Here is a 16,879-nt window from a genome sequence, read left to right as displayed (position 1 = left end):
CCCCCCCCCCCCCCCCCCTTCCTCCCTCTATTGTAATAATTCGTTGGGGGCACAGTGTGCGCCCCCCCCCCCCTTCCTCCCTCTATTGTAATAATCGTTGGTGGCAATCATTGGCCCCCCTCCCTCTATAGCATTTTCAACATTGGTGGCCAGTGTGCGGCCACCCATCTTGCGCCCCACCCCCCGATCATTGGGTGGCAGCGGGTTACTAGCAATAGTACAAGATTCATACTTACCTGGGAGCTGTGATGTTCGTGTCCGGCCGGGAGCTCCTCCTACTGGTAAGTGACGGTTCATTTAGCAATGCGCCGCAACAGACCTGTCACTGTCACTTACCAGTAGGTGGAGCTCCGGCCGGACACGAACATCGCAGCAGCAGGTAAGTATGATTCTTCTACTATTCTACTATTGCTAAGTAACCATGGCAACGAGGACTGTAGTAGCGTCCTGGTTGCCATGGTTACCGATCGGAAGCCCCAGCGAATAAACTGGGACTCCGATCGGAAACTCCGCTGCCACCAATGATGATGGGGGGGAGGGGGGGGGAGATGGGAGGCTGCACACTGGCCACCAACGTTGTTAATGCTATAGAGGGGGGGGGGGCAATGGGGGGCGCACACTGTGCCACAACGATTTATTACAATAGAGGGAGGAAGGGGGGGGCGCACACTGTGCCACCAACGAATTATTACAATAGAGGGAGGGGGGGGGGGGGGCCCGCACTGGCCACCAATGATATTCAAACTGGGGAGGGGGGGGGGAGGGTCTGCCCCCTGCTGCCTGGCAGCCCTGATCTCTTACAGGGGGATATGATAGTACAATTAACCCTTTCAGGTGCCGCACCTGAAGGGGTTAATTGTGCTGATGAAGGCCCCTGTAAGAGATCGGGTGCTGCCAGGCAGCAGGGGGCAGTCTTGTACACAGTTTGTAGTGTATTCTAACTAGAAGCGTCCCCATCACCATGGGAACGCTTCTGTGTTAGAATATACTGTCGGTTCTGAGTTTTCACGAAGTGAAAACTCAGCTTTGAAAAAGCTTTTATGCAGACGGATCTTCGGATCCGTCTGTATAAAAACTAACCTCCGGCCACGGATCACGGACACGGATGCCAATCTTGTGTGCATCCGTGTTCTTTCACGGACCCATTGACTTGAATGGGTCCGTGAACCGTGGGCCGTGAAAAAAATAGGACAGGTCATATTTTTTTCACGGCCAGGAAACACGGATCACGGATGCGGCTGCAAAACGGTGCATTTTCCGATTTTTCCACGGACCCATTGAAAGTCAATGGGTCCGCGAAAAAAAAAAACGGAAAACGGCACAACGGCCACGGGTGCACACAACGGTCGTGTGCATGAGGCCTAATACTGTTGAGGGGGCCCTGACAATAAAATCTTTTAGTCCTCCGTACTGGGTGGGCCACTTACAAGTCACGTATCTGAACATGTGCACTCCAAAGCATTATTGCATTGTAAACTTTTCACTTGTTAATTTAACCCACACGATATAGACCCAGTGAATGGATATCTATATAAAGTTGGAGGCCATTGTTGTGTCCGTCCAACCTTTTGCCTATCCGACCTTAGAGTTGATATACGGATTGCCGCCTTTGAATTCTCTCTAGAAACTGAAAATGTCATTTTATATCAGCAACGTCAATGGCAAAAAAAAAATCTAGATAATTCAATAGTAACAACCAGTAAAGATGCACATATAGTGTTGTAAAAATGGCCGCCAGAACAAAACTAAGAAATGCCAATATCTCTATGAAATAAAGGGAATCTGTCAGCTCTGAAACACCCCTCAAACTATAGTAAGCGGTGTATAGTGTGACACAAAGTCTAATTATGCAAATTTCCTCTTCATACTCACTTGCATTCTGATGCTGTGCCCCAGTGAACCAGCAGTAAAAATGCACTGAGAGGACTCCTGTGCTCACACACATAATCGACAGGACTGAAAGAGGAGTCCTCAGTGCATTTTACTCCTGGATTGAGGGAGCACAGAGTTGGAATACAAGTGAATATGAAGATAAAAATTTGATAATTGGACTCGGCACCACTTACACTATACTGTACACTGCTTTCTCTAGTTTGGGGAGTGTTCTAAAAAAACTGATGGATTTCCTTTAAACTAAACTTTAGCTGCTGTTCTAACTTCTGACTTCCTAGTATAAGACACTAAGTGTCGTGCATGAATGAACAGGATATAACTAGAGAATGTGGCCTAACATGTCAAACAATAAACGTGTTGACAGAATACTAAAGCTAAAGGGTGTTAACCTCCTCAAATATTAACTAACCTTGTGTTACTTACCCTTCAGGGCACTGTGGAGCAGCACTGCTGTTACAGCCACCGTCTGCCCATGCAGTGTCTCCTACAAGTCAAAGCACATAGTGGTAAAGTCCAAGAACAACAAAATAAACTACAGAATCAATCTAGCAAGAATTTGGTTTTGCCCTGTTTTGGTTGCTCCCTCAACCCTTTTTTAAGATGATGTGACTGCAAGAAATCTGTCTATCAGAGCATTCCTCATAAATCATTCTTGCAGCACATCTCGCATCAAAAACCTGAGATAGGTCATCAACATTAGATTGGCGGAGCCCACCTCCACCGATCAGCGGTTCCCAGCAGCCACCGGAGCTGGAACCTAACACAGCGTGCAGAACCAATAGCAGAAGGCTCTGTACACTGTGTAGTGACTGTGCTGGGCTACTGATGCTCAGCTCTCGCTCAAGTGGGAGACAATTGGTATCCTTTGCTTGGATAACCTCTTTAATGTCCTTCAATTACGCTCAGTAGTATTGAGTGTACAGGGTGGGCCATTTATATGGATACACCTTAATAAAATGGGAATGGTTGGTGATATTAACTTCCTGTTTGTGGCACATTAGTATATGTGAGGGGGGAAACTTTTCAAGATGGGTGGTGACCATGGCAGCCATTTTGAAGTCGGCCATTTTGAATCCAACTTTTGTTTTTTCAATAGGAAGAGGGTCATTTGACACATCAAACTTATTGGGAATTTCACAAGAAAAACAATGGTGTGCTTGGTTTTAACGTAACTTTATTCTTTCATGAGTTATTTACAAGTTTCTGACCACTTACAAAATGTGTTCAATGTGCTGCCCATTGTGTTGGATGGTCAATGCAACCATTTTCTCCCACTCTTCACACACTGATAGCAACACCGCAGGAGAAATGCTAGCACAGGCTTCCAGTATCCGTAGTTTCAGAAACTGATCAGTTTGCATTCTAATGCATTCTGAATTGAAAATGATCTGCTCAGAATGCATCAGTTTGGCTCAGTTCAGTCTCCATTCCGCTCTGGAGGCGGACACCAAAATGCTGCCTGCAGCGTTTTACTGTCCGCCTGACGAAGCGGAGCCGAACGGATCAGTTTTGCTCTAATGCATTCTGAATGGAAAAGGATCCGCTCAGAATGCATTAGTCACCATTCCACTCTGGAGGCTTGCAGCGTTTTGCTGTCCACCTGACGAAGGGGAGCCAAACGGATCCGTCCTGGCACACAATGTAAGTCAATGGGGAGGGATCCGTTTTCTCTGACACAATCTGGCACAATAGAAAACTGATTCGTCCCCCATTGACTTTCAATGGTGTTCAAGTCGGACGCGTCATAGCTATACAGGGAGTGCAGAATTATTAGGCAAATGAGTATTTTGACCACATCATCCTCTTATGCATGTTGTCTTACTCCAAGCTGTATAGGCTCGAAAGCCTACTACCAATTAAGCATATTAGGTCATGTGCATCTCTGTAATGAGAAGGGGTGTGGTCTAATGACATCAATACCCTATATCAGGTGTGCATAATTATTAGGCAACTTCCTTTCCTTTGGCAAAATGGGTCAAAAGAAGGACTTGACAGGCTCAGAAAAGTCAAAAATAGTGAGATATCTTGCAGAGGGATGCAGCACTCTTAAAATTGCAAAGCTTCTGAAGCGTGATCATCGAACAATCAAGCGTTTCATTCAAAATAGTCAACAGGGTCGCAAGAAGCGTGTGGAAAAACCAAGGCGCAAAATAACTGCCCATGAACTGAGAAAAGTCAAGCGTGCAGCTGCCAAGATGCCACTTGCCACCAGTTTGGCCATATTTCAGAGCTGCAACATCACTGGAGTGCCCAAAAGCACAAGGTGTGCAATACTCAGAGACATGGCCAAGGTAAGAAAGGCTGAAGACGACCACCACTGAACAAGACACACAAGCTGAAACGTCAAGACTGATTTTTCTAAGGTTTTATGGACTGATGAAATGAGAGTGAGTCTTGATGGGCCAGATGGATGGGCCCGTGGCTGGATTGGTAAAGGGCAGAGAGCTCCAGGTCCGACTCAGACGCCAGCAAGGTGGAGGTGGAGTACTGGTTTGGGCTGGTATCATCAAAGATGAGCTTGTGGGCCTTTTCGGGTTAGGATGGAGTCAAGCTCAACTCCCAGTCCTACTGCCAGTTTCTGGAAGACACCTTCTTCAAGCAGTGGTACAGGAAGAAGTCTGCATCCTTCAAGAAAAACATGATTTTCATGCAGGACAATGCTCCATCACACGCGTCCAAGTACTCCACAGCGTGGCTGGCAAGAAAGGGTATAAAAGAAGAAAATCTAATGACATGGCCTCCTTGTTCACCTGATCTGAACCCCATTGAGAACCTGTGGTCCATCATCAAATGTGAGATTTACAAGGAGGGAAAACAGTACACCTCTCTGAACAGTGTCTGGGAGGCTGTGGTTGCTGCTGCACGCAATGTTGATGGTGAACAGATCAAAACACTGACAGAATCCATGGATGGCAGGCTTTTGAGTGTCCTTGCAAAGAAAGGTGGCTATATTGGTCACTGATTTGTTTTGTTTTGTTTTTGAATGTCAGAAATGTATATTTGTGAATGTTGAGATGTTATATTGGTTTCACTGGTAAAAATAAATAATTGAAATGGGTATATATTTGTTTTTTGTTAAGTTGCCTAATAATTATGCACAGTAATAGTCACCTGCACACACAGATATCCCCCTAAAATAGCTAAAACTAAAAACAAACTAAAAACTACTTCCAAAATATTCAGCTTTGATATTAATGAGTTTTTTGGGTTCATTGAGAACATGGTTGTTGTTCAATAATAAAATTAATCCTCAAAAATACAACTTGCCTAATAATTCTGCACTCCCTGTAGAAGACTTAATACTACTGGATCCTTTCATGGCAGATGCATGCGGTTGTATTATTGTAACGGAAGCATTTTTGCAGATCCATGACGGATCCGCCAAAAAACGCTACTGTGAAAGTAGCCTTACCCGTTAGGGCCTCAAAAACTGGAAACATGTTTATATGCTCTCATTATGAGATCTTGCAACCATTGAAGATCTCAGATTTTGGTAGTAATGGCTAACTTTACGAACATACCAGTTAGGACTATGTTATGTTTGGATGTTAATTTTATATGTCTAATGTTTGTATGGTTGTTTTAGTTATATGTTAAACTAAATAATCATATCTTACCTTTGCAAACAACTCGATAGTTTGTACAACAATTTCCTTGTGTCAGGCAGTCATCTGAGCACGAGCAATGATTGCCATTAACAGGTTTCTCTCCACAACGCACCTTGCTGCAGGTCCACTCTTCCTCTGTAAGGCATCAAAACAGCTGATAAGCCATACCATAGAGTAATAAAACAGCTAACATAGATGTCAGTGACTACTGAACTCTCCCTGAGGAAGGTCTTGGAAATGATTAATGAAAGGTTGGCTGACACCAATGCAATTCACATATTTTAAACTCTGGTGTGAAAGATAGGAAACCAATATGATATAGTCTTACACAATTCATGTAACATCTTTTTACCTGACACAGACCATCTAGATTAGGGGAAACATGTACCGCAAGGTGCGACCCAACATAAATATCACACAATGAATATGACTAATGAGTATATTATAGCCTAGAAGTATGAAGTAGACTTCAACTATTTCATAGACAGCACCCAATTCTGGGATAAACCGTAACACTGAAGAGCCACCCTTAAGGCTGGTTTCACCCGGGCGTTGCGGGAAAAGGTGCGGGTGCGTTGCGGAAAAATGCGTGATTTTTCAGAGCGAGTGCAAAACATTTTAATGCGTTTTGCACGCACGTGAGTAAAATCGCCATGTTTGGTACCCAAACCCGAACTTCTTCACAGAAGTTCGGGCTTGGGTTAGGTATTCTGTAGATTGTATTATTTTCCCTTATAACATGGTTATAAGGGAAAATAATAGCATTCTGAATACAGAATGCATAGTACAATAGCGCTGGAGGGGTTAAAATAAATAAATAATAATTTAACTCACCTTAATCCACTTGATCGCGCAGCCGGCATCTCTTCTGTCTTCTTCTTTGCTGTGTGCAGGAAAAGGACCTGTGGCGACGTCACTCCGGTCATCACATGGTCCGTCACATGATCTTTTACCATGGTGATGGATCATGTGATGACCGAAATGACGTCACCACAGGTCCTGTTCCTGCACAGAGCAAAGAAGAAGACAGAAGAGAAGCCGGGCTGCGCGATCAAGTGGATTAAGGTGAGTTATTAAGGTGTACCATGCATTCTGTATTCAGAATGCAATTATTTTCCCTTATAACCATGTTATAAGGGAAAATAATAATGATCGGGTCGCCATCCCGATCGTCTTCTAGCAACCGTGCGTTAAAATCGCACCGCATCCGCACTTGCTTGCGGATGCTTGCGATTTTCACGCAGCTCCATTCACTTCTATGGGGCCTGCGTTGCGTGGAAAACGCACAATATAGAGCATGCTGCGATTTTCACGCAACGCACAAGTGATGCGTGAAAATCACCGCTCGTGTGCACAGCCCCATAGAAATGAATGGGTCAGGATACAGTGCGGGTGCAATGCGTTCACATCACGCATTGCACCCGCGCGGAATACTTCTCCCGTGTGAAAGGGGCCTAAGATGTTTAGATGGGGCCTGCACTTCTGGGATTCTCACCACTTAGGCCCCTTTCACACGAGCGAGTTTTCCGCGCGGGTGCAATGTGTGACGTGAACGCATAGCACCCGCACTGAATCCTGACCCATTCATTTCAATGGGTCTGTGTACATGAGCATTGTTTTTCATGCATCAGTTCTGCGTTGCGTGAAAATCGCAGCATGCTCTATATTCTGCGTTTTTCACACAGCCCTGGCCCCATAGAAGTGAATGGGGCTGCGTAAAAAACGCATTGCATCCGCAAGCAAGTGTGGGTGCGATGCGTTTTTCACTGATGGTTGCTAAGAGATGTTGTTTGTAAACATTCAGTTTTTTATCACGCGCGTGAAAAACGCATCAAAACGCATTGCACCCACGCGGAAAAAACTAAACAACTGAACGCAACCGCAGACAAAACTGACTGAACTTGCTTGCAAAATAGTGCGAGTTTCACTGAACGCACCCTGAACGCATCCAAACCTAATCCGTCACGCTCGTGTGAAAGGGGCCTTACAGATCCAAGAGGAGCATCCTGTAATGGTGCAGTCCTTTCAACACAAAATGTCCATGTCCGTACGGCTGTGTCTAAAAATACTGAACTGAGGTTAATGTGCAGTACTACATGCGTGAGAGTAGTGCTGTGTCTGGAAGTATAGGAGGGAGGGGTATGAATCCTATCAACTATACAACTTTAGGCCTCATGCACACGACCGTTGTGTGCACCCGTGGCCGTTGTGCCGTTTTCCGTTTTTTTTCGCGGACCCATTGACTTTCAATGGGTCCGTGGAAAAATCGGAAAATGCACCGTTTTGCAGCCGCATCCGTGATCCGTGTTTCCTGGCCGTGAAAAAAATATGACCTGTCCTATTTTTTTCACGGCCAACGGTTTCACGGACCCATTGACTTGAATGGGTCCGTGAAAGAACACGGATGCACACAAGATTGGCATCCGTGTCCGTGATCCGTGGCCGTAGTTTAGTTTTTATACAGACGGATCCGAAGATCCGTCTGCATAAAAGCTTTTTCAAAGCTGAGTTTTCACTTCGTGAAAACTCAGAACCGACAGTATATTCTAACACAGAAGCGTTCCCATGGTGATGGGGACGCTTCTAGTTAGAATACACTACAAACTGTGTACAAGACTGCCCCCTGCTGCCTGGCAGCACCCGATCTCTTACAGGGGGCCTTCATCAGCACAATTAACCCCTTCAGGTGCGGCACCTGAAAGGGTTAATTGTACTATCATATCCCCCTGTAAGAGATCAGGGCTGCCAGGCAGCAGGGGGCAGACCCTCCCCCCCCCTCCCCAGTTTGAATATCATTGGTGGCCAGTGCGGCCCCCCCCCCCTCCCTCTATTGTAATAATTCGTTGGTGGCACAGTGTGCGCCCCCCCCCCCTTCCTCCCTCTATTGTAATAAATCGTTGGTGGCACAGTGTGCGCCCCCCATTGCCCCCCCCCTCTATAGCATTAACAACGTTGGTGGCCAGTGTGCAGCCTCCCATCTCCCCCCCCCCTCCCCCCCATCATCATTGGTGGCAGCGGAGTTCCGATCGGAGTCCCAGTTTATTCGCTGGGGCTCCGATCGGTAACCATGGCAACCAGGACGCTACTACAGTCCTCGTTGCCATGGTTACTTAGCAATAGTACAATAGTAGAAGATTAATACTTACCTGCTGCTGCGATGTTCGTGTCCGGCCGGGAGCTCCACCTACTGGTAAGTGACAGTGACAGGTCTGTGCGGCGCATTGCTAAATGAACCGTCACTTACCAGTAGGAGGAGCTCCCGGCCGGACACGAACATCACAGCTCCCAGGTAAGTATGAATCTTGTACTATTGCTAGTAACCCGCTGCCACCAATGATCGGGGGGGGGGGGGGGGGGGGGGGGGCGCAAGATGGGTGGCCGCACACTGGCCACCAATGTTGAAAATGCTATAGAGGGAGGGGGGCCAATGATTGCCACCAACGATTTATTACAATAGAGGGAGGAAGGGGGGGGGGGGGGGGCGCACACTGTGCCACCAACGAATTATTACAATAGAGGGAGGAAGGGGGGGGGAGGGGGGGGGGGGGGGGCACACTGTGCCACCAACGAATTATTACAATAGAGGGAGGAAGGGGGGGGCGCACACTGTGCCACCAACGATTTATTACAATGGAGGAAGGGGGGGGGGGGGGCCGCACTGGCCACCAATGATATTCAAACTGGGGAGGGGGGGGGGGGGTCTGCCCCCTGCTGCCTGGCAGCCCTGATCTCTTACAGGGGGATATGATAGTACAATTAACCCCTTCAGGTGCGGCACCTGAGGGGTTAATTGTGCTGATCACGGCCCCCTGTAAGAGATCGGATGCTGCTAGGCAGCAGGGGGCAGTCATGTACACAGTTTGTAGTATATTCTAACTAGAAGCGTCCCCATCACCATGGGAACGCCTCTGTGTTAGAATATACTGTCGGAAATGAGGTTTCACGATCTAACTCATATCCGACAGTATATTCTAACATAGAGGCGTTCCCATGGTGATGGGGACGCTTCAAGTTAAAATATACCATCGGATTGGAGAAAACTCCGATCTGATGGTATAAAAGGGACTCCGGACTTTACATTGAAAGTCAATGGGGACGGATCCGTTTGAAATGGCACCATATTGTGTCAACGTCAAACGGATCCGTCCCCATTGACTTGCATTGTAATTCAGGACGGATCCGTTTGGCTCCGCACGGCCAGGCGGACACCAAAATGACTTTTTTTTCATGTCCGTGGATCCGCCAAAAATCAAGGAAGACCCACGGACGAAAAAACGGTCACGGATCACGGACCTACGGACCCTGTTTTTGCGGACCGTGAAAAAAAACGTTCGTGTGCATGAGGCCTTAAATTGATGAAATATCCTAATGATAGGCCATTAATGTTAAATCCCTACAAATTCTTAAAGGGGTTATCCTGGAAAAGATAATGATGACTTATCCTCAGGATAGATCATCATTATCACATGGAGGATTTCCAAGTCCCGGCACCCCCGCTGATCAGCCGTTTCAGGAAGCCGCTGCACTTACCGGAGCTCTGGTGAGCGAGCGATGCAGGATCCTAGTAGCTCTCCAAGGACAGCGCCGTACATCTTATAGTGTCAGTGCTTGGTATTAGAGGTCAGCCACATTGACTTCTATGGGGTTGAGCTGCAACTAGGACACATGTCTGATGTACAGTGATGTCACTGGCCTAGGATGAGGCTGCGACTCTTGAGGCCTCTTATAACAGCTGATCGGCGGCGGTCTCAGGTGTTGCACCCCTGCAGATCTGACACTGATGACTTATCCTGAGGATAAGTCTTTTCCTAGATAACCCCTATAATTACTGCACTTAGACTTGAAGCCAGAAAGCTAAGCAGTGGGAAGGAATGGGATTGCAATATCAGAGATCCTGCAGATTGCTTAAATGAAAGACCAGTTTGGGAATTACTAGCAGAAGTGCAACTAGAAAGGATTGTACTTCATACTTACTTGGCTTCACACAGAGATCCGAAAAATCAAAACAACAGTTTCCATGGTCAACGCACTGTGCATCACAGCGGCAATCATTTTCTCCAACAGTTTCCGTTCCATAGCATCTGTACCGACATGACACTGGGAAAGTAAAGAGCAAAGCCGTTAGAGATTTATATATACACATACACACTTTTTCTGTTTTTGCAGTACAATACTTTTATAAGGAATTAAAGGGGAAGACAAATAATAAAAAAAAAATGACAAGGGCTTTGCAGTGAATTTATATTGATGACCTATTCTCAGAATAGGTAGTCAATATCAGATTGGCAGGGTCCGACACCCGTTACCCCGCCGATCAACTGTTTGAAGAGGAGCCGGTGTCCCATACGAGCGCTGCTTGTGTTCATTACACTACGTGTCGTCTCCTCTGTAGTGGTGGAACAGTGTAATTCCAAGTAATCACTCCATTCAAGAGAAAGGAGTCATTACACTGCACTTCTGAGACGACACGTAGTGTAATGAAGAGGAAGCAGCTCCTGCATGGAGCGCCACCTCCTCTCCAAACAGCTGATCAGTGGGGGATCCTCACCGATCTAGTATGGATAATCTATCCTGAGGATAGGTCATCAATATAAAACCCCAGCACAACCCCATTTAAATTCTGAAAGTATTAAAAAAACAGAATACTATTTATAAAGCCTAGTTTGATTTACTTAACGGAACTTGACATAAATGCACAGCAGGACGGGTCTCCATAGGGCACAGAGCTGAAGACTTGCCTCAAGCCTCCTCTCTAGTTACTGTATACATATCACAGAAGATATCATATGGGAGCTGTGAATGGAGCTCGTTCAGGCAACGCTTAAAGGGGTAGTCTCACCTTAGCAAATGGCATTGTGATTGTCCTTATTGCCTCCTTTGCTGGCTGCATTCATTTTTCCATCACATTACACATTGCTTGTTTCCACGGGTTACGACAACCCTACAATCCAGCAGCAGCGGTCATGCTTTCATACTATGGAAAAAAGCACCGGCCTCTCTGGTGGCTGGGACTGTGTGAGCGCAGATAGGCACAGGTGCAGCAGCTCCCATGCCAGCAAATGAATCAAGCCAGCAAAGGAGGCAATATGGACAATCACAATACATTAGTAAATGCCTTATATTAACTTTCTCTACATAATAAATGCCATTTACTGAAGTGAGACAACCCCTTTAACTGTAGAGTGATGATACAGACGGCTGTGGGGGATGTCGTTTTCTAGCAGAGTGCATGGAAGTGCTGCAGCTTGTTAGCAAACTAACAACCCTTTATAATGTACCCCTCGCAACCACATTGAATTTATTTCTTCAACATATCAGTTCATATACTTGCCACTGCGCTGCCTATAGCTCCAGTCTCCATGGTAGACCCTTTGTAGTCCGATATTCCTTTCACACTCCCTACATTTTGCTAACATGCATTCATTAGGGTAGCAAGACTGAAGGGATACATGGAATAGAATTTGGATGCATGGTGGGGGGGGGGGGTTGTACTGTTATCATGGAGACGCATAGGAGCTGTAGACACCAAATGATAGGACATTTCAAAAGATTATTTACAAAGGTGCTTAGTTTTACATTTAGTTTGGTATATATTCATGTTCCCACGTTATGCTCGAGTATAGGCACTTGGATACACCTTTGTAATAGGATTATAATGGCCAGTTCTACACAATACAGACTATTCAAATACACACCTGACAAGGCTTTGTTTGTTCCTCCAATTCCTCATACTATGGGCATTACATTTATTTATTTTTTTATTCGTTTTTATTCATAGGTTTTTTATTCATAGGTTTTATGAAAAACAATGTGATACAACAAAAAACAAAATACCCCTCCCCCCTTGCAGGACTGCAACCTAGAAAAGGTCCATAGTAAGGTCACTGGTGTTGGTTCTCCAATAAAGTTCGGAAGTGTAGATTACCGGCGCCAGGGGCAGGGCCAGGGCCAGTTCTAGGTGGAAAAAAAATAAGGCCCCCCCCCCCCCCCATGACACTACTTTTACAGAAGAAACTGTATATTGTGTGGCACGGTGTAGGCTATATGTGTATAACATAAACATATTTCATATGAAAACTCTCAATTACTTGGCTTGGCCCTTGGGGATCTCGGAAGCCACTTCAACACTTTGGCCCCGGGCTCGGTGGAGCTGATGTTGTGTTTTATCCTAATGAGAAAGATTTCATAATAAGGATTTGGAGAAAGGGCAGAGGGATAGCAGAGCAGGGGGAGGCTGTTGCTGCTACTAGGGGGTCATACCATGGGTGAGTAATAAAGCCCAGCATAATGCCCCCCCAGTAGAAATAATTCTCGTTATAATGTGGCAGTGCAAAAAATACCCCCTTGTAATGCCCCCAGTTAAGCTAATGTCCCCATAATGTGCCAGTATAAAATACCCCTATATAGTGCCCCTAGTAAATGCCCCCAGAGTTCTCCTCTCCCCCTCCCTCCTAGTGCCCCCCATAATGTATCAGTAAAAAAAATGCCCCATATATAGTGCCCCAGTAGATGCCCTCAGTGTCCCCCATAATACTCCTCTCCCCCCTTCCCCATAGTACCCACCATAATGTGTCCCAGTATAAAATGCCCCTATACAGAGCCCCCATATAAAATAACTATTCTTTGTGGCCTCAGTAGATGCCCCTGTAGTGCCCACCAATAATGTGCCAGTAATAAGTGCCCCCAATAATGTGCCAGTAATAAGTGCCCCCGTAGATGTCCCCCAATAATGTGCCAGTAAAATGTGCCCTCATAGATGCCCCCAATCATGTGCCAGTAATAAGAGCCCCCCCACCATTATGTGTCAGTAACAAGAGCCCCCCATATCATGTGCCAGTAGCCAGAGGACCTCCCTATCATGTGCCAGAAGCCAGAGCCCACCCCCATCATGTGCCAGTAGCCAGAGCCCCCCCCATCATGTGCCAGTAGCCAGAGGCCCCCCTATATCATGTGCCAGTAGCCAGAGCCCCCCTATATCATGTGCCAGCAGCCAGAGCCCCCCCATATCATGTGCCAGTAACCAGAGCCCCCCCCCCCCCCATATCATGTGCCAGTAGCCACCAGTATTGTACACAAAAAAAAAAAAAACACTTATACTTACCTCCATGTTACCTCCTGTGTCTCATGCTGTACGGCTCAGGCGGCGCGATGACGTCATCACGCTGCCTGCACCGGCCTCTGATAGGCTGCCGGCCTAGTGCCAGCAGCCTATCTGAGGAAGGGGAAGGGACACGCCTCTCCCTTCCCTGCCCTGCTGCACAGCCATCTGTATCACTGTCCTGAGGACGGCGATACAGATGACTATGGAGATGAGCGCTTCCACAATGGAAGCGCTCATCTCCGTGTGACTGTCCGCCGCTGCCCCCACGAAAATAGTTAGTTGCGGGCCGGCGTGGGGGGGCCCCTAAGGACTCGGGGGCCCGGAGGCAATTGCCCCCCTTGCCTTAATGGAAGCGCCAGCCCTGATTACCGCTTGACTCAGTGTGATTCTTTTTTCAATATTTCTGTTGTTCTTCTGTGTCACATACATTCAGACACATCTTACATTTCCATGCACACTACTTTAGGAAGGCCTGAGCTGATAGGCCAGTCCCTATCCTGCGTATCCTCCTGCCAGGTGATACCAATCCTACATCTCTTCTGTTATAGCTTTATCATTATAATTATACACTCCTGCTGTATTTAGTTTCCTAGCATCTTCACCATATAGGATCTTTCCCTAATGCCACCCATCCTATTATACAGAGACTATAAAGTGACATTATAATGTTGCAGCCATGAGGCCCATATCTTCTCAAATTTCTTAATATTCCCTCTTTTCTGATATACAAATCTCTCCAATTCTATCAAGGTATGAACTTGATACAATTCTTGCACTTTTGGAAGATTTGGAGCAATCCAATAATACAGGGAGTGCAGAATTATTAGGCAAGTTGTATTTTTGAGGATTAATTTTATTATTGAACAACAACCATGTTCTCAATGAACCCAAAAAACTCATTAATATCAAAGCTGAATATTTTTGGAAGTAGTTTTTAGTTTTAGCTATTTTAGGGGGATATCTGTGTGTGCAGGTGACTATTACTGTGCATAATTATTAGGCAACTTAACAAAAAACAAATATATACCCATTTCAATTATTTATTTTTACCAGTGAAACCAATATAACATCTCAACATTCACAAATATACGTTTCTGACATTCAAAAACAAAACAAAAACAAAATCAGTGACCAATATAGCCACCTTTCTTTGCAAGGACACTCAAAAGCCTGCCATCCATGGATTCTGTCAGTGTTTTGATCTGTTCACCATCAACATTGCGTGCAGCAGCAACCACAGCCTCCCAGACACTGTTCAGAGAGGTGTACTGTTTTCCCTCCTTGTAAATCTCACATTTGATGATGGACCACAGGTTCTCAATGGGGTTCAGATCAGGTGAACAAGGAGGCCATGTCATTAGATTTTCTTCTTTTATACACTTTCTTGCCAGCCACGCTGTGGAGTACTTGGACGCGTGTGATGGAGCATTGTCCTGCATGAAAATCATGTTTTTCTTGAAGGATGCAGACTTCTTCCTGTACCACTGCTTGAAGAAGGTGTCTTCCAGAAACTGGCAGTAGGACTGGGAGTTGAGCTTGACTCCATCCTCAACCCGAAAAGGCCCCACAAGCTCATCTTTGATGATACCAGCCCAAACCAGTACTCCACCTCCACCTTGCTGGCGTCTGAGTCGGACTGGAGCTCTCTGCCCTTTACCAATCCAGCCACGGGCCCATCCATCTGGCCCATCAAGACTCACTCTCATTTCATCAGTCCATAAAACCTTAGAAAAATCAGTCTTGACGTTTCAGTGGTGGTCGTCTTTCAGCCTTTCTTACCTTGGCCATGTCTCTGAGTATTGCACACCTTGTGCTTTTGGGCACTCCAGTGATGTTGCAGCTTTGAAATATGGCCAAACTGGTGGCAAGTGGCATCTTGGCAGCTGCACGCTTGACTTTTCTCAGTTCATAGGCAGTTATTTTGCGCCTTGGTTTTTCCACACGCTTCTTGCGACCCTGTTGACTATATTGAATGAAACGCTTGATTGTTCGATGATCACGCTTCAGAAGCTTTGCAATTTTAAGAGTGCTGCATCCCTCTGCAAGATATCTCACTATTTTTGACTTTTCTGAGCCTGTCAAGTCCTTCTTTTGACCCATTTTGCCAAAGGAAAGGAAGTTGCCTAATAATTATGCACACCTAATATAGGGTGTTGATGTCATTAGACCACACCCCTTCTCATTACAGAGATGCACATCACCTAATATGCTTAATTGGTAGTAGGCTTTCGAGCCTATACAGCTTGGAGTAAGACAACATGCATAAAGAGGATGATGTGGTCAAAATACTCATTTGCCTAATAATTCTGCACACAGTGTATGCAATTAGTTTTCTTGCCTGATATAATATACATATAATAGCTATTCTCTTTTCTGCAGTTACAGGCCAATCCCAAAACACATACCAAGGCTGACATGTCTATTTTTATACGAAACACCGTGTTTAGTATGTCAGTAACATCCGTCCAGTATCGTCTCAGTCGTGGACAGTTCCACATAAGGTGGATTAGGTCTGCATTAGGCGTCCCACATCTCGGGCATTGGTCATCCCTCCCGATAGCCCATTTTTTTCATTACTACTGGAGTTCTATATACTCTATGGAGCAAATATAATTGAGAGACTCTCTGGTCTTCACTCACTGCCACCTCAGGGAATTCCTGCAACACTTTATCCCACTGTTTCACTGTCAATTCCATGCGAGGCAGTAAGATCTATAATAGGGTGTTTCGCAGCTGGTGCTACCACCACCTGCTGCTCTTCGGATTGTATGGTATGTCTTATTTGCAGATACAAATAAAAAAAAGTCCTGGGCAGTTTAAATTCTTGTTGTAACTGAGTATATTCCTTAAGAGTACCATTATCGAATAATTGACAGATATGACTAAGTCCATACCTCTCCCAGGCTTGTGCGTTTGGCACTTTATTTAATTCCTTATGTGGCGTGCCAGAACCGCAGGGGCTACACGTGAGGTGCACGTTGGGCCGATGAGGGGCCAATAATAATACAGTTCATCGGTTTACTCACGATTAGCAGAAAGCCTCCCTGGGCCAGCAGCACAGTGATGAAGACAGCACAAAATCCTCCGGGGCACACTCTGTGGTAGGGAAGCACAAGCCTAGATGGAGGTTGAGGTGCCCTTGATGGCAGTGGTGTTTAGGGTGCTTGTGGCGGCTGGGTCCCTTGGTGGTATTTGTCGTGACGCCAGTACCGTTAATGGTGGTACAACCAGTTGTAATTAAATTGAAGAATGAAGTAGACAGTGGTAGGATGCAACT

At 45.9% G+C, this 16,879-nt stretch overlaps 1 protein-coding gene across 1 annotated transcript in view; it reads right to left on the bottom strand.

The window, feature by feature from the left end:
- Positions 1-16,879, bottom strand: part of ENPP3 (ectonucleotide pyrophosphatase/phosphodiesterase 3) — a 140,642-nt gene that overhangs the window by 84,553 nt on the left and 39,210 nt on the right. The window contains 3 exon segments of the mRNA XM_040430090.1: positions 2,317-2,377; positions 5,511-5,636; positions 10,476-10,598. Coding sequence (XP_040286024.1) covers positions 2,317-2,377; positions 5,511-5,636; positions 10,476-10,598 — 310 coding nt within the window.

The sequence above is a fragment of the Bufo bufo genome, chromosome 4, assembly GCF_905171765.1.
Source record: "Bufo bufo chromosome 4, aBufBuf1.1, whole genome shotgun sequence".
Classification (NCBI taxonomy): domain Eukaryota; kingdom Metazoa; phylum Chordata; class Amphibia; order Anura; family Bufonidae; genus Bufo; species Bufo bufo.
The sequence above is the reverse complement of the archived record's forward strand: the minus strand, read 5'-3'. Positions and strand labels throughout refer to the sequence as shown.